The 19,283-nt window shown below is 40.5% G+C and overlaps 1 protein-coding gene across 3 annotated transcripts in view; it reads left to right on the forward strand.

The window, feature by feature from the left end:
* Map3k7 (mitogen-activated protein kinase kinase kinase 7) overlaps positions 1 to 8,106 on the forward strand; it is a 54,076-nt gene extending 45,970 nt beyond the window's left edge. For all 3 annotated transcript variants that reach the window (XM_051161080.1, XM_051161089.1, XM_051161097.1), the window contains 3 exons: positions 3,098 to 3,159; positions 4,257 to 4,372; positions 6,801 to 8,106. In XM_051161080.1, coding sequence (XP_051017037.1) covers positions 3,098 to 3,159; positions 4,257 to 4,372; positions 6,801 to 6,981 — 359 coding nt within the window. In that variant the 3' untranslated portion in view covers positions 6,982 to 8,106. The remainder of the gene's footprint in view (positions 1 to 3,097; positions 3,160 to 4,256; positions 4,373 to 6,800) is intronic.
* The last annotated feature ends 11,177 nt before the right edge of the window (positions 8,107 to 19,283 follow it).

Consider the following 19,283-nt stretch of genomic DNA (forward strand, 5'->3'; position numbering starts at 1 on the left):
CATCCATTTTCCTACAAAGGACATATTGAAAACTCTATTATGTATACATGCCACATTTTCTTTATCCTCTGTTGTTGGATGTCCTGGTGAGTTCTGTAACTCAGCTATTGTGAATAGAATAGTGCTGCAGTAAACATGAATGTGTAAGTATTGCTGTGATGTCTTGAGCTTAAGTCCTTTGGGTAAATACCCAGGAGAGTGTATTTGGGTTGTGTGGTAGATCTGCTTTAGTGTTTGGAGGAGCTTCTATATCAATTTCATGATGGCTGGGCAAGTTTTATGTTTCTACCAGCAGTAGGTACCAAGGGTGCTCTTCTGGCAGCTGAGATGAGATTGCACTGAAGTCATGGTTGGCATTCTTTCCCCCAAAAGCTGGTGAGATTGAGCGTTTTTCATGCTCGCCCCCATAGCAATTTCTTTTACTATTTGATAACTTCATCCATGTATAAATGTATCTTAAACACACCCACCCCCAGTACCATTATCCTACTCCCTTTGGACCCACTCAGCAACATGTCCCTCTTTCCACTTTCATGTCTTCTTTTTTATGACCCACTGAATCCAATTGCTATTCCTCAAATACCCATGGGTTTGGCTCATCCACCAAGCGTGGGCAACCTACCAACAGCCACACCTCCCCAAGAAAAATGCTATGATTCCCCTTCCCGTGGCAACCATCAAATGCTCAGTTAAGGGTGGAGCCTCATGGGCCTCTTCCCCATCCATGCTGGTTTGTTGGCTGGCTTGGTCTTGTGTGGGTAGCCACAGCTACTCTGGGCTCCTGAGTATAACGCCCATGACTTGTCCATCAGACAGCATTTCATAGCACTCCTTCACATGCTCTGGTCCTTAGACTTTTTCCTCCTCTTCTGTGCCTGTCTGGAGGGAGTAGTAGGAGTCTCATCATGGCCACATAGGAAGTGATGTTAAGCTCTTATAGATGAGCATAAGACACATATTCCCCCAGTGCCTAGAAACCGCAATATGTAGACACAACTTAGAATTTATAGAGGCAGATTCTTCATTCTGTGCTTAGAACTTTGCAAAGATAACATCAGACACAGCCCGTTCATTGTGACCATGGTTAGAGTTAGGATACACATTAACAGTGGACTTATCTTGTGGCATGGCAAGCTGTTAATTGTATAGTAGTTAAGACACAAGTGAGTTAGCTAAGACTTGGTGATGTCAATAACTTTTTGTACTCTTCAGTCACATACTAGAGAGAAAAAGAAGGCATCCACAAGAAGTCTTTCTTAGTACTGTCTTATCGCTGTGATGAAGAGTAGGAAATCCTTGCTTCACCAAGACATCTTACTGGGGGATTACAGTTCCAGGGGGTTAGAGTCCATCGCCATCATGGGGGAGACCATGGCATCAGGCAGCCAGCCATGGTGCTAGAGCAGCAGCTGAGAGCTCACATCCTGATCCACAAATAGGAAGCAGAGAGGGAGGGAGAGAGACAGACAGACAGACAGACACTAGAAATGACACGAGTCTGGCACAAATCTTTTGAAACCTCAAAGTTCACCCACAGTGACACACCTCCTCCAACAAGGCCACATCTCCTAATTCTTCCCAAACTTCCAACTAGGTACCAAATATTCAAATATATGAGTCTATGGGGCCATTCTCATCCAAACCACCAGTAAGGAGTATACCTATAAGGAAAGGGTGATAGTAACGTCTGTTGTGTTTGAAAAAACAGAAAAGAGAGTTTATCTTACTTAACCAAAACTGTGTGAGTCTTGATATTTCATGAGAAAAGGTCATGTTTAGTTACTAAGTAAAAAATAACTTTCATCTTATGATTGGTTATTAGAAGCTTATTCAGTACGAATGAGAACGTGAAATGCCACTTGTTGGCTTCAGAGAACAAAGGTGAAATCCAGCAAAGGACCCTCGTTTCCCTTCGTGAAATAGCGTTAGTTGTTTGAACAATTTCCTTTTATTTGTTTACATTTTGTAGAGATCATTTGGATAGGCCCATTTTTGGCTCTTTAAAATACGTTCTATTCACCAACAGCTCAGGCTCTAAGATCAACATTTTTAATAAATGGGACCTCCTGAAACTGAAAAGCTTCTGTAAGGCGAAGGACACTGTCAATAGCCTACAGACTGGGAAAAGATCTTCACCAACCTTATATCTGACAAACTAATATCCACAATTTATAAAGAACTCAAGAAATTAAACACTACCAAACCAAATAACCCAATTAAAAAATAGGGTGCAGAGCTAAATAGGGAAACTTTTTCAAGGTAGTCCATTCTTCCTCTCAGTCAGGGACCTGTCATTTTCGTCCTGCTTGAGTTTTGTAGAAAGCACTTTTCCTCAGCTTTTCACTGAGTCCCATGCAGTGTCTCCACTGCCATCCCACTGACCTGCTTTCATCCACAGCAGTCTTTGAAGTGGGAGGGTTATTTTACTTCCTCTGAAACAAACAAGACCACTACTACGAGTACTTGGGTAAGACTGGCTGCTGGCTTGTATTTGATCCCCAGTGTAATTATTTGGAACAGGTGTTAAGCCAGAGTTCTAAATGCTTTTTCTGTTTCTCTATTATTTGTATGTGTCTTATATTCTCACCAATAGTGTCTCATTAGGGGCAGGCTGGGCTGTTCATATCAGCATCTGTATCGACTGAAAAGAACCTCTGGAGAATCCAGAACACTTAACTTTTTCATTTCTTGTGTACACTGGTACTGACAGAGTTAATCACCCCTTGGTAAACAACACAGGAAAGGAATGTGGGCTTGAATTGCATAGAATCAGTTAGGACTGAGTTTAAAATATAAAGACTATGTGTCATGTCTTTTTGTTTGTAATTAAATAAGGGCTCATGTTCTTTAATATATATATCCTATTCAGTTTATAACCAAGCAAATTGTAGAATATACTTATATGTTAAGATCTGTGATCATATATGCCCCTTTTTTCCTTTAGAATTAAGAACCAGACCTTGTTCATTATCAATAACTAATTTATTTAAAAATATTTAGGGGAGTGATATCTTACATCTTTTCCTACTTGTTTATCATTGTAACATGAATAATTATATTCATGAATTGATAAATCAAATGCATGCTTGGCTTCTAGATACCAATGGCTCAGATAACTCCATCCCAATGGCGTACCTTACACTGGATCACCAGCTACAGGTAAAGAAACACTCTCTGTCCGCTTTTCCTCCTGAGTTGATGACATCCACAGTGTGTCCACTTATTTATGTTTTTAGTTGGCCCCTTCAGCTTTAGCATCGAAGTAAAATAAATGGCCTTGCCAGGCATAGTGCTCACACCTTCAGTCTCAGTACTTGGGAAGCAGAAGCAGGAGGCTCAGGGCTTCAAGGCCAGCGAGGTCAAAATAATCCATCTATCTTTTTTTTCTTTTTTTTTTTTTCTTTTTTCTTTTCAATTAATTAGGTATAGAATTGGCATAATTTTATGTTTTTATCCTAATAGTCATCTTAAAATAGTTCCATATCTGTTGTAAGACTACCAAGTATAGTATTTTCACTCCTTCCTTTTTAATGTTTTAAGATATAAAACTCGTAAACTCATTTCCATTTAAGACATTGTGTGATGCGTCCTTAGGTTCATAATGACTGAAAGCATAAGTAACACATGTCGGTGCTTCTTTATGAGTGTAAAAAGTACATGCATCTTGGGAGCCAGACATGTGTCTTTTACTCTCCGCTACATAGAGGACAGGCATAGCACAGAAAATTGCAGTTCCACCTTGGCAGCACAGCCCTGACCCTTGACAGAAGCATCCTTAGTGCGTTTCAACTCTGTAGCAGGAAATGCCATCCCAGAGGTTCAGGTGCTCTAGTCAAAAGCCATTGGAGTTGCCTGACAAGGGAGCAGCAAGTTCACCAGGACACAGCATAACACTTAAAAACACCTTTCAGTGAGCTTCTTCTTGAATAGTTCATGATATATGAAGTGCATTCCTATTATCCTAGCCCACACACCTCTAGCTACACTCCTACCTCTTCACCCAGTCACCCTTCCCCTACAGAGCCCTTTCTGAAATCATATGTTTTATTTCATTTTGATCATTGAGTCTAGCCAGGCTCCCCTATGTGGCCGAGTGTCTGGCACTGTCCATTGGAGCCTGGTGGGCCCCTCAAGCACTCTTACTTTGGCTAACATTGCTTTAGTGCTATAAAAATATGTCAGCACAGTGTCTGCATTAGCTGTCATCTTAGGTAGGCACTGAGAGCTAAGTTTTAACATTTCTGCTTTCTTTCCAGCCTCTAGCACCATGCCCAAACTCCAAAGAATCCATGGCAGTGTTTGAACAACATTGTAAAATGGCACAGGAATATATGAAAGTTCAAACTGAAATTGCATTGTTGCTACAGAGAAAGTAAGTCTTTTTGTTTATTATTATTATTAAATAAAAGTTTTAAAAACATGATAGTAATTTGAATTTAAAATATATTGAGGTAGCAACATTATTTTAAAGAACTTTTAACAGCTTTTTTCTTCAAAGTCCTAAAATTAGTCACTAACTATATTTCCAGGGCTAGAGAGATGTCTCAGCAAATTAAGAGCATACATGTTACTCTTGCAGAGGATCCAAGTTTACTTCCACACACACTCAACATTGACCAGCTCACAACATGTTACTCCTGCTCCAGGGCATCCAGTGCCCTCTGCGGACTCTGAGGGCGCTGCACTCGTCATGCATATCCCCAAAAACACACACACACACACACACACACACACACACACACACATTAAAATGGAATCTTTAGCCTGGTGTGGTGGCACATGCCTTTAACTTCAGTATTCAGGAGGTGGAGGCAGGCAAATCTCTGTGAGTTAAAGGCCATCCTGAGCTTACACAGTCAGACCCCTTTCAAAAAATAATTAAGATAAAGAATAAATGCAAATTTTTAAAAAGGTATTTCCACGTAGATTTGTGTTAAACTGTAAGTGCCCTTTAGCTGGTTTCATACAGAACTCACCCTTTTGATGACATCATATAGTGCTAAAGAAAATAAACTGTTTGCATGCCCAAGTTTATGTTGTCAGGGTTATTACAACTAAGGTTTGTTAGTACCTGACCAAGGGAAAGTAACGTGCTCTCCTAGCATTCAGTTGAGTCTGCTCTTCAGACATTTGTCTGCAGTCTTGTCAGGTATATGTTTAATAGAGCCACGTTACTTATGACCGGCTCTGTTTTATATCTATGAGTGGTTTGGGGATAATTTTATAGCCACCCATGTTTTTCTGAGACCCATAGAAGCTGCATGCCTTCTGTTTTTAAAAACTCCTGTCTTATTTTCACATAGGTGTTTGGGCTTGGTTTATTTAGGAGGTTGGCATTCACTTTTCTTAAGCATGGCCCTTGTGAAATTTAGACTTGTGAAGAATGACAACTAAAATGTTGAAAGGAAAAAAATCAGTAGCCTTATTTTCTTAGTAACTTGTAAGAAATGATGTGTGTTCATGCTTTAAGGAGGGAGAAGAGGGCCAGCAAGGGGGCTCAGTGGGCAGAGGCATTGCAGCCACGCCTGACAGCAGAACCCACATGATGAGAGGAGAGAACCATCTTCCCCAGTTTGTCCTCAGACCTCCATACACACCGTGGCATGCATGTGGGTGCACAGACATTTCCGCACGCAGGATAAATAAATCAGTGTAATGATAAAAGAAAAATTCTTTTAAAAGGGAAAATAGTATAATAATTTACATGATTGTTACCCCAAACATATGAATAGAAAGCTGAATATTATGGTCTGGAAGCTGTAGAAGTAGCTGTGGAACTTGTAGCAATTTGTGTTTGGGGAGGAAGCCTGCATTTACTTCCATTTTAACCTGCCTTGTCATGCTTTAGTTATGTGAAAGAAGAGTTCTCTGCTAACAGAATACAAATGTTGGATATAGGTGGATGTGAAAACTGTGATACTTGATCAAAATACTTGCTTTTAATCTTTTAATTAATTTATTTATTACGTGGGCAGTGGGTGTGCACATAACCTGGCATGCATGTGTGTGCCGGTCACAAGGCAGCTGCTTGTGAGCGTCTGTTCTCTCCTTCCACTTTGTGAGTTCTTGAGATTGAACTCCTCATCAAGCAGAGTGACAGGTGCCTTTTACTCACTTTATAGATCACCTCTCCAGCCTGAATACTTACTGTAAATGACAGCTATGAGGAAGTTACTTTGGATAATAATAAGACCTTATTATTCATTTACATCCAGTAGTCTCATTGTAGAAGCTAACACTCAATATCCTCAGAGTAGAGGGACTTGACCTTTACCAGCCCATGAGAATGAGGCTCTCCGAAAATGTTTGCAGACACTGCTCTTGACGTTGCAAACTAGAAAAGAACTTTAAGTGGGAGAGTTACTGTCTCTTTTCATTAGTTTGCAGATGTTCTGTTACTGCCACTAGAGCTAGAAGTAGATAGGACTTCAGAATATGAATTGGAGTATATTGGCATATGAGAGTATAGCGTGAGCTATGGCACATGCTATCTTCCTGGAGCTGGAAAGAGCCTTTTTTTTTTTCTTCCTACCAAAAAAGGAGAGTATCAAATGAAATTTTCTGAAACTTCTTACTGAGTATTTTTCTGCTTCCCTGATTGTTTAAGTACTTACTGAAAGGACTATGGCTCTTGTGTAGTTACAATAGAAGAGTGGGTGGTAGTTCCGTTCTGGCTTAGGACAGTGTTGGAGTAATGTACTTAAGCTGCAGAAAGGTTCTCATTAACTTCATTTCCTTCACCAGCTGAAGGTGTGGAGCTGCCCATCATGGCTAATGTTTATTGTGTAATTTGCTTTTAGGCAAGAACTAGTTGCAGAATTGGACCAGGATGAAAAGGACCAGCAAAATACATCTCGTCTGGTACAGGAACATAAAAAGCTCTTAGATGAAAACAAAAGCCTTTCTACTTACTACCAGCAATGCAAAAAACAACTAGAGGTCATCAGAAGCCAACAGCAGAAACGACAAGGCACTTCATGATTCTCTGGGACCGTTAAATTTTAAAATATGCAAAGACCTTTTTTTAAGAAAAAACAAACCATATGACAATTCATGAGTGTTAGCTTTTTGGCGTGTTCTGAATGCCAAATGCCTGTATTTGCTGCATTAGTTACGTCAGTTATTTTTCTTATGGTGTCTTGTTGCGTAAGATGATAGCACCTGTGGCTTGGAAAGGCAAGTGTTCTCCGCTTCAGAGCACATGCAGTGAACGTGGCTGTACATGCATGCTCCTGGTGTGAGACAGCGGACAGCTGGGATGTCACACTGGCTACTGTGTGCAAGCATCGTTCTTTTCTCTGTAGTAAAAGGTGGAACCTCACGGATTTTCTTCTTAGAGCTCATCTCAAAAATCTGGTATTATGTTTCCCAAAAGGTGGTATGCACCAACGTAAAGACAGGGTATTATAAATAACTGGTGGTGCATTCATTACAAAGGACGGAACGTTTAGCTGAGTTCACAGACAGGGTTTTTTGCCAACACATCCTGGATCAATAGTAAATACAGTTCCATCTGTTAATGGTAAAGGTAAGTGGTGGCAGCTATGTCTAATAAAAGTGAGATTAGTGACTTTTATCAGGCTGAACATCGTTCATGAGATGCTGAATAACTGCTCTTTTTATGCCCTAAGGATTTTCAGTTCTGTGTGGAAACAGAGACTTTCTTGACTTTTAATATATTAGCAAGCAGATGAAACTTAAGAAAACATGATACAGCTTAAATTATCCTTGCAACAATTACTAAACTGTTTTATGATATATTTGAAGAAAATTAAAAAATAATAGAAACAAATATTTGGCCCTGCTTTAAAAAAAAAAAAGGCTTGAACTTAAATGTCTGTTTATGGTAACAAATAAGGAACAAAGCAGGCAAATCAGGAGACATGAGTAAGGAAGATTAAAAGAGTAAAATTAAACCCACTTTCCATAGGTATTTGGAAGGTTGATGCCTCTGAAGTCTGTTCTGGAATGCCTGCTGCCTTCCCGTACTTTTAAAAGAATTTCAACACTTACAAAGAGAGTATTTATATTGTTAACAATAAATTTACTACCAGCCTTCAAAAAATAACTTAAAGGTAATAATAAAATGCCATTGAAAAAAATTAATTCCCTAAGATCTATTTTTTCAGTCCATGTTAGCATGTTTTGATACCAGTATAGGAATATCTTTTAAACAAGGATGCCATCAGTCTCACTTTTGTAGTGTCCATGTTTGTAGAGAATACTTGGGAACTGAAAGCGTGTTTGCCGGGGTCCTTAGATGTCTGTCATGTTCTTGCTCTGTCTCAGATGAGCACAAGAAGCTATCAAAACTTCTTTAAAATGCAAAAGCAGGTAACTCCCATTATTTTTTTCCTCTCTGAGTTTATTAATGAGTCCTTTCTATATTCAAACAGTAAAGGTAGGGGACAGTCTGTAGTAACATGTGCCTTCCTCACTAGAAAGCTCCTGGGAGCTAAGTGTCTTCTTCCACATAAATAAAGAAGGTTATCATTCATTTCCAAATCCTATTGGCTGAGGTGAATGTTGAGCTCAACATTAATAGCAAATAAAACTGACAAAAGCTAGCTGTAGACTGAGACAAAGACCGTCGTCTCCCCAGTGCTGCTGCCTGGGCAGACAGCTGGCACTCCCCAAGAGGCATGCTCACTTTTACACATCATGTCAGAAGTATCTCAAAATAAGAGTACTGAGGTTTGACTTTCCATTTGATTCCACATTACATTGTTGTAATCTCATTTCTAGCCAGAAATTTGTTCTGAAAGATCATCCTACATCTAAAAGGAAATTTTATCATTAACATCATTGTATGCAGTCACTTGATAAAACTGTTCAAACAGGCAAATGGAAAAAATGCTAGATTTATTCATGGTACCAATGTCAAGAGACTGTTAAGCAGTTGGTTGCTGGTTCGTGGTCAGTGCCTTGGGGCTTTGGTACTGAAGTGGTCCTGGGCAGCCGTAGTAAGTGCACTGCCACCCTCACATGAGCGTGACGCCATGCAGACTTGAAATCCATACCAGTTTCCGCAGTGTCTCTACCCATACAACCTTCAAATAACCAAGGTATCAAGGAGCCAGTTGTGTTGCTCATTCTTGGTCTATAATTTATTCAAGCCTCGCTGTTTGGGTGGAAGTAGCAGCCAGGCAGCCAGGTCTGCTAAATGATGCCCAAGAATAGACACTGGTGTCATTTTGTTCTCCCTTCCAGGAAAGGAAGCAAAGTTGTATAATGTGGAGTGAAATCCTCCTCAGCAATAAAATGTGTTCTTGGTTGAATAAGAGTCAGTTAAGAATGTTACCTTGCAGTCATGTGACACACTGAAACGATCTGCTTAGAGTTATTTGCAAATGGTTGACTATTTTTTTGCTGAAGTATTTTTAAAGAACTGAATGTCTTTTTCCTTCAAATTTATATCATGCTTCTAATTCTTCCTCCTGCTGCAGCCAGTACAGGTGGACTTGTTTTCCCGTGTGTGTGCGCGCGCGCGCGCGTGTGTGTGTGTGTGTGTGTGTGTGTGTGTGTGTGTGTGTGTGTGTGTACCCACCCAATTCCTCTCTTCACATGCTAGTAAGTTCTACTTTTACTCCTGTTGTTTATATATTTCTTGTAAAATGCTGTGATGCAGAAACTCTTGTGCATACTTGTAACTGAAGGAAGCTTTTTTGATTTATTTTTGATTTTAATAAAATGTAGATTGTTATTTCAGGCTGGGATGTAGAATTGGTAGCTGGCTTCTCTGAGCAGCTGAGCTGTGGGGTTTGCTCCAGTTGTGGTGACCTAATGCAGATTACTAGCTGAAACACCACCGTGGGGGCCCTAATCACGATGCTCTGGAGAGGCAGTCACTGGGCTGGAGAGGTGGCTCAGCAGCTAAGGGCACGCACTACTCTTGCAGAGGACTGGATTCTGTTCCAGCACCCACATGGAGGCTCACAACTCTATGACTCCAGTTACAGACATCTGACGTCTTATGTACCCGAGGGTTGTTGCACGCACATGGTGTGCATATTCTCAGGCATGTGTGCACACGAACACACACACACAATTGACAAAGATTCCTCTTTATTTTTATAAAGTGCGGCATAAAGGTGACTATTCTCATTACAAACTTATGCCTTAATGTTTTTTTCTAAGCTACAATAAGCATTTTGCTTTTTTATCGAGTTACCCTCCAGATTCTAGATAAACACATATTTTTATCATCTATCCATTAGTCTCCTTGTTTCTTTAGTACTTAAGGATAGGCTAAGCCCCTGTTACTAGTGCCAAGCTCCATGCTCAGGTCATCCCCACAGTAGAAGCACCTCTGTAAGATGCTGAGGGTTGGGGCTCCTCAAGGTGAGGGAGCATTTGTCTCTGGATCTGCTTTTCTGCTCTCTCCATCTGTTTAGGTGGAGTCGTGTGTGTGGAAACTGGCCAGAACCAGCAGATGAAGCATTTCCATCCTCCTCAACCAGAGCATCTGTTCTGAAGGACTGCTATGCTATAAATTGGAGGTGCCTCAGTCTTGGCATTTACTCCCTTGGAATGCCCTCATGCACCTGACGGGCAAAGTGCCCAAAATGGAAGTACAAATGAAACTTACTGGGCTAATTGAAAGAAGACCTGCCCAGCACCCAGGAAGTGAGCTGTGGTCTGGGCTTTGTCGTTTTTTGTGGTGGAGTTTTTTTTGTTTGTTTGTTTGTTTCTGTCTTTTTGGAAGTTTACAGTAAGGTATAATTTAAATACAATAAAGTGCATCCTTTTCAAAATGTTCAGTTTACTGAGTTTTGACAGATACATACACTTATGAAACCACTTGAACAATCAGCATCCTAAATATGTCTACCACATGTATAATCTCCCTAGTGCCCCTGTGAGATCATTTGTCCACTTCAAGATGCCATCTGATGACAACCACTGGTCCGTGCTAACGGTGGAGAGAATTCACATTGTCTGTAATCTTATTTAAATGAAATCCTTCCCTGTGGATTTTGTTTATTAGTTTTGTTTTGGGGGATTTTTTAAGCCTGAGTTTCTCTGTGTAACTTCAATTTTAGGAAGTGTAAATGTGTCTAGTGTGTCCTGTTTCACGTGCAGTTTCATAGTCTGGAAACATTTTAGATAGTTTTATTTATATGTTTTTACAGAATCTCAATGCTTTGCTTGCAAAATTCCTTCTCCATTTATATAAAGTTTGTATTTGTAGCTGCACACTGTCATAGGAAGTAGCATGTCGGTGGGTCCATGTTACATCTTTATTATGTACTGTTTGTTGGTATGACTTTTAAGAATGTTCTCTTTGTTGCTGAATTATAGAGGTTTCCTGCTTGCTAAAAATCCTAAGGGGCTAGAGAGATGGCTCAGCAGTTAAGAACACTTGTTGCTTTTACAGAGGATCCAGGTTCAGTTCGCAGCATCCACATGGTGGCTCACAGTTCCATAACTCCAATTCCAAGAGGATCTGACACCTTCTTCAGACCTTCATGAGCACCAAGCATGCACATGGTGCACGTACAAACATGCAGATAAAAATATTCATATAAGGAAAATACAATAAATCAAAAAAAAAAAAAAACTAGGAAAGACTGCATCACTGGACGATATGCAGAACTGTTCAGTGGCTGTACAAAGAGCCTTGAGAGTATTTGAGGTTCATGACATAATGGTACATAAAAGAACAGATTGGTTTCTCAGGCCATGTAGGGCCAGCCTCAGCCAGCTGGCAGACCTAGCCTATAGAAGAATGTTAATTGAGAACATGGCTGTTCTGGCAAGAGATCACATCCAAAGACCTTTTGGGCCTGTGTGATCCAGCTGGAATACAAATACACTTTGCTTTAATCCAGGAGACAGAAGCAAGCATCTGAGTTCAAGGCCATCCTGGTATAGAGCAAGTATGAGGTAAAGAAAAGCTTAGGTGCAGGCATGGTGATACATGTCTTTAATCCCAAACAAAGGTAAAGTTAGTTTATGGAAGGAAGCACCTGTGTTAGAAAGTGATGTTTAATTGAGTGACAGAAAAGGTGACGAGTCAAAGAAGATTTGACAGAAGAGGATATGCCCAACTCAGAAGTGAGAGAAAAGAGAAGCTACTTAAAAGGCAGTTTTTCAGAGAGAGGAAGCAGTTTTTACCAGGACAGTAATTGAAAAGTTGCAGAGAGAGAGAGAGAGATGTGGTGAAGACAGAAGAAGCCAGAAGACTAGAGCAGATTGCTTAGTTGGTTTGAGGCCAAGCAGTGTAATTCTGGGCTGAGAGAGAAGCCAGGATAAATAAGTCAGCAGGGAGAAGAGTTTGAGCCAGAACAGCTGAGTTGAACCAGCAGCCTGGAGCTCAGGAAGAACAAGTAAGTGTGAGCTTGTTCAGTAGTACGTCTCAGAGGCTAGAAACATTCTAGGCCTAGGTTAGCAGAAGGAGGTAGTCTCATAAACAATTGAGCCAAGAGAATAAAATTATTTTTACACTAGCCTCTGCTGTTTCTCACCCTGCCAGAATCAAGTTTCTATTTAAGGGACCTGACCTTCATATCAGTGACTTCGAGCAGCTTTTGACATCAGTAGTTTCTGTGTTATCCAGGTCTTCCAAAATACATAAGGCCACTTTCCAGTGAAGCTTTCCTAGAAAGGAGTAGATGTTTCTGATGATTCTAAATTTCCAACTGAGGAATTTTACTCTTTGCCCTCATTCAATACCCAATGTTAACTCCACATATGCCAGACCACAGCCACATCGTTGCTTTAAAAGGACTAGAACTGGCCGGCCAGTGGTGCCGCACGCCTTTAATCCTAGCACTTGGGAGACAGAGGCAGGCGGATCGCTGTGAGTTCGAGGCCAGCCTGGTCTACAAAGTGACTCCAGGACAGCCAAGGCTACACAGAGAAACCCTGTCTCGAAAAACAAAAAGACAAAAAGAAAAAAAAAAAGACTAGAACCTATTGTGTAAATGCTAAATACTCATCTTCTGACGAGCAAAGGAGTTTATAAACTGTACTTATTTTTAGATTTGTATGTATACACATTGTCTTCAGTGACTATAAGAATTCCAACACAATTCTTCATAGGAATTGAAAAAATATCTTCAACTTCATATGGAAACAAAAAACTCAGCATAAAAACAGACAGGTTTGTCAGTGAAATAGAAGTGAACATCTAGACAATTCTACACCTATAGATACTTGATTTCTTTGGTAAAAATAAAATAGAAAAGACATCATCGTTGATAAGTATTTCTGGTCAAACTGGATGGCTGCATGTAAAAGGATACAAATAGATCCATAATCTATCATCCTGCATAAAACTCAATTCCAAATGGATTAAGGACCTTAACATAAGACCAGATACTCTGAATCTGATTTTTATTTAAAAAGAAAAAAATAAGGAATGTGCTTGAACTTACTGGCACAGGAAAGGAATTTCTGGAGAGGACACATACCACAGGCACTAAGACCAACAATAAATGAGACCTGATGATGTGAAAAAGTTTCTGTATAGCAAAGGGCACCATGTGAGTGAGGGGGAGGGTGTCTACCAATTATACATCTAATGGAGGTTTAGTATTTCAAACATATAAAGAAATAAAGCAAATATCCCAATTAAAATACAGGGTATAGAACCAAACAGTTTTCAAAAGATAAAAACACTTGAGAAACACTTAAAGAAATATTCAACATCCTTAGCCATCAGGGAAATGGAAATTAAGACTTGAACGTGAGGAAAACTGGAGAGATGGCTCAAAGGTCCAGAGCATTAGCTGTTCTTCCAGAGGACCCAGGTTCAGTTCTCAGCACCTGTATGAAAGTTCACAACTGCTGAAACCCCAGGGTAGCCAATGAACCTATGGCCTCTGCATGTGGTGCACAGATACTCATGTAGGCAGAATACCCATATACATAAAGTATTTTTCAAGTATTCTTTAAGCTTGATGATAGTGGCTCAAGCCTTTAATCCCAGAACAAGGGAGACAGGGATAGGTGGATCTGTGAGTTCAAGGCCAGCCTGGTCTACAGAGTAAGTTCTAGGTTAGTCGGGGCTACAGGAAGAAACCCTGTTTCAAAAACAAAACAAAACAAAACCTTAAGGTGAATTGCTTTTCTTTTAAGGGTGTGTTGTAGGGTTGCTGGCTTCTAGAGAATGCATATTGCCTTGGTTATTCGTGTCTATGATTTTGTATTGGGATCTAGGCATCTGGAGTGTTTCTTGGTGTAGTTATCTGGTTGTCTTTCTTTGCTTGTTGCTGCCCCAAATGCAATCCTTGGTAGAAAGTTTCTGTGGGTGGGCAAAGGAATTGAGGTGAGCATTAAGGAAAGGCTAAAGGGGGCAGTAGTGGGAAAGAACTAAGGGGAACCTAGTCCTGTACCAAGACACAGAGTCCCTAGGGGATGGTGGTTCTCTAGGAAAAGGGGCTTCTGTGGACAGGATGCTGCAGGACTAAACGTGAATCCGTGAATCCGGAGTGACCAGAATGGTCAGGGACAGGAAGGAGAACTCTCTGCTTTCTTATGTGAGTTCAGTGTGACCAATTGTCTCCAACTCCTGCCACTGTGAAGTCCCTGCCGTGGTGGACTATTGCCTGGAACTGTGAAACCAAAATAACTGCTTCCTTCCCAAGTTGCTTTTGTTTGGAGCATTTTTTTCACAGCAACAGAAAGAAACATAGTAATAATCACTGCTAAGTGTGGACACAAGTCTACAACCTCAGCACTCGGGAAACTAGGGACAATTAAAATGAGTGTGGAGGCCACCTCAAGCTGTATAGTGAGGCCTTGTCTCAAGCCGATCAGTCAATAAAGATTTAGGAGGTACATACCATCCTTGGCACACACCCAACGGTTGCAGTAGCCTACCACAGAGATAGCCAGCTGGGTTCATTGTCACTCTAATCACAAATAGGAAATGGAAACAACCTAAATGGTATTCAGCTGAAAACTGCATAATGAAATATACATACAATGTAATACTATTCACTTGTAACAAAATTAAATAGTGAGGTTTGCAGGCAAATTAATGGAACTGAGGCAACCCAGATAGACAAATGCTTCATGTTCTGTCTTATCTCTGGATCCTACCTCCGAATCTTGCAATGTGAGTGAATAACCAAAAATAACATCAGAAGGCAGGAAAGTAAAAGGCGACCATTTGGAGAAAAGGGCTCAGGAGGGGGGTAGTAGGAGACAAGATGCTATGAAGGAAGAAATCGGAAAAATGGGGGAGAGGTTAGAGGCAGAGGAAGGAAGTAACTAACACGAAGGATATTTGAAAAGGTTATAGGGAAATGCATAAGCTTACATAAAGTAATACACACACACACACACAGTTTAAATGAAAGTTATGCCACATGGGATGGTAATGTTTCCTCCCAGAGCCGTAAGACCAAACAAAACCCTGTGCCAGGCATGGTAAACCTTCCTCCCCAGCTGTGGGCTAAGGGAGTCCAAGAGAATCCTAAAACAATAAAGACTTTGCATTGCCCTTTGTTGCCTCCCAGAACTTACAAGTAAGACCTTATTGCTGAAGACAACTTACACTTTTGGACACAGGACTTGGAGGAATCGAACTGGAAGCCTACTCACCGAGGACAGAGGTGATATGCAAGCTGCCTACATGCCACAATGGCCAGCACAGCAGGATGTCCCCAGGGGTGCAGTAGTGGCTCTTATATCATGGGGTAACCAACATCTGTCTAATTGAACTTAAAGAATTCGTGCCTGGTATTGTAAACAGCCAAGTACTTGTAGCTGGAGAGATCAAGACCCAAGAAGAGAACGTACTGTTGTCAAATTACTAAACCAATCTAATCTCTGCTTGCACTCTAAGTACTTAATCTACGGATAAGTGTAGTCCTGATCCCGCATCAAAGAAACTACTTTTTGCAGGAGTTGGAGACTTACAGAGATCCACACTGGTGTCAAAATGCATAACCCCAATCAATCTACGGAGCAACCCCTATACATAAGGCTCAGGGAAGATACTGTTTGAAGGGTCAGAAGATTGTGGAAGTCAGAGGAACAAAACACCTGCTGTGACAAAGGAAATCTCAACATTGTGGTTACCTAAGCAAAATTCATGTAATGATAATACCAATCAATATGCTAATATAGATGGGAGAAATTTCACGAGGTCCCACCCCATAATGAGAGCTACAGGTAAGGTGATCAGTGGTGGCTGAGAGAGAGAAAACCCTTTTTCTCCATGGATGAGCTTCCTAATTGGTTATTCAATACCAAGTAGTCCATCCAAAAACAGCAACACTAGAGCCTGGCATTGGAGGCTTTTGCCTTTAACCCCGGCACTCGGGAGACAGAGGCAGGTGGATCTCTGTGAGTTCAAAGTCAGCCTGGTCGACAAAGTGAGTCCAGGACAACCAAGGCTACACAGAGAAACCCTGTCTCGAAAAACAAAACAACAACAACAAAAAAGCAACATTAAATGGACTCAGATGGTATATGTAATTACATATATGTTTGTTTGTGTATATGTATAACAAGAGATCATGAATTTGAAAGGTAGGCTGGATATTGGACGAATTGTGGAAGCAGAAGCAAATAGAAATAGTAGAATACTCATTGAATTATCAAAAATGAAGGGTTTTTTAATTTAACCTCAACTGAGGCCTAGCAAGATAGCTATTGGTTAAAAGTAATTGCTGTTCTTACAAAGGACCCAAGTTCAGTTCCCAGCACCCACATGGAGATTCATGATCAAGATACAAACACATGATGCAAGAACAAAATGGCCAGATGACAGAGACATGCCCAGAGCCTCCTTGCCCTCACTCCTCCATCTCATCCCACGGTTGCCCTGTGCGGAAATGCTGCACACGGTGTGATGTACTCACCAAGCGTCTCTGCATCCTCCTAACATGAGTGATGGCCCAGACTGATCCCCTTCTCACCACCACCGTCTCAGACTCCAGTTCCAGGAGATGCAATGCTTCTGGCCTCTGATGTCACTGCACATGCGCCATGCACATATATACACGTAGGCAGAACACTCATACCCATAAAACTAAATACATCCTTTTTTTTGTAAGTTTTAACTAGCAACAATAAAAATTATGAGAAAAAATCATTTAACAGGAACCAGGGAATGGTTAAAAAAAAAAGCCCTAGTCATAATAAATAATATTTTCCTAAATGACAAAATAACATCACATTTTGGTCTGCATACATGTATATGTTGTCTTGTTCGTTTAAGTTGAGAAATCTAATGACATTGAGAGTGGATTTTAGACAAGATTTTTAAAGTTGGGGAATCATTTACATACAGAAATTTTTAAGCATGTAATTTTTATGTGAAATAGGACACAGTTTCTCAGTCCCAGAGTTTCCTGGGGCCTGATAGGAATTCATCGTTCTTCCACTTCCGTGTTTAGAGACCTACTGATCTCTCCTATAACTAGTCTATAGAGCTCAATGCTACAAGCGCTTCGCTCAGCATAGTTACGCAATTTGAGTTGTTGCATGTATTCGTAGTTTTCTCCTGTGTTATGTTTAGGGCCAGGATCTCATTCTCTATACAAACTTCGTTGACCCTTCCTCATTTACTGAGAAACATTTGAAGCTGCTTCCAGTCTGGGGCTCTTTCCAAAGGTGCTAGCAACATATTTATATATGTGTGTATGTGTGAACTTCCATATATACGCACATGAAAATAAATACACACATGTAGGCATCCAGATCTATCCCAGACTTCCTTAGAAGTTTTTTTATGTTTCTTTTTTAATGTATACATTTATATTATTACATATGAATAAAATGAACTACATATATAGAAGGAAGAACCATGAGACAATCAGGAATTATATAAATGTTACATTCATAGTGATTTGGCTATTTGTATTTGGCAAACTTGAGGTAAACATCTTTCCTATCTTGTTGGGTCTAAATTTCTGAATGAAGATCAATTATCTATCATATCTCATCTCTATTAACTTAACACATCTATCTCGATCTAAAAACATCTTAACCCCTAACTTACTAAGCTTAATTGTAAGACTAAAGCATGTGGTCTTCAAGCCCATCAGAGACTTGAGAAGGAATAAAACTTAAATACCTGAGTGAACCAGAAGTGCAGGTTAGCAGCTTCTAAAATTGAGGGGAAAAAATGACTGAGACAGTTTACTGCCTGAACAGTCACCCAACACTCTCTATAACATTGGAGCATCATCTTCAGCCTTCTGGCCCAATATATCTGACAGACATATTTGTGAGGCAGGAACTATTGAGGGCTTGCTTACCCTGTCTTGCCAGAGTTTGGCTGTCCACTCTGCCTGCATCTAAGCTTGCCTATTTTTAGGCAGAATTCTGTCTGTGGCAGAAATGAGACATTTTGCCCAGGGGCTGATTTGCTACATTTGAAGCCAACTCCATAAGGAGGTTCTTTGATGCCCATCATCTTCCTTGAAACAGAAGTCTTGATGAAAGAACAAAGGGAACTCTAATTCTGTGTTCTTGTCTGGGAATGGACTTGGCAGGGCTGGTCTAGTGCTGGAGCCAGTGCCTCGAAGGAGTCAAAGGCACAGCTTCTGTTAACCTGCCTCTTACCCCTGGCCTGCAGTTATCAGTCATAAGACAGCAGTGTCTGAGGTATGCTGTGCTTACCTTACCATCATTGTCTGGCTTAGCTCTCTACTGGCCCTGCTGGTTTTTCTCTCGGCAAATAGTATATATAATGCTGTATTCCTTAATAAGCTTGTTTGTCACGAGACAAAGCTTGTGCAAAGACCTCTATCTTCTCTCATTCCCATCTTTCTCATCGGCTGGTACCTCCTCATCAGGACCCTGTCACTAAAGCACAACCTGCTGGACCAGGTCACACATATACCACATCTATCTGTCTTCATGTAGACACGCGTTTTCTCTAGACTGTAAGTCACCTTATAAGCTTATAAGTATGCTTTTAAATTCTCAGAAAATTCACACATTTTCCCAAAGTAGTTGTACTATTTCATAATCTCACAGACGGAGTATGATAATTCCAGTTGCTCTGCCACCTTGCCAACATGTGTTGTGGTCCTTCATTTTTTAATTTTTAAAAAGTTTTTTCTATTTTGTATATATTAGTGTTTCTATTTTGTGCGTGTTGGTGTTTCACATAGCCTACATGTATGCCTATGTACCATGTGTGCGCCTGGTGCCCACAGAAGAGGGTGTGGGATCCCCCAGAACTGGAGTTACAGACCTTTGTGAGGCTCAATATAGATGCTAGGACTTGACCCTGGGTCCTCTGGTAAAGCAACCAGTGCTCTTAAAGGCTGAGCTGTCTCTCCAGGCCCCATCTTTTTAACCATAGCCATTCAAAT

Source organism: Acomys russatus, chromosome 2 (assembly GCF_903995435.1).
Source record: "Acomys russatus chromosome 2, mAcoRus1.1, whole genome shotgun sequence".
NCBI lineage: Eukaryota > Metazoa > Chordata > Mammalia > Rodentia > Muridae > Acomys > Acomys russatus.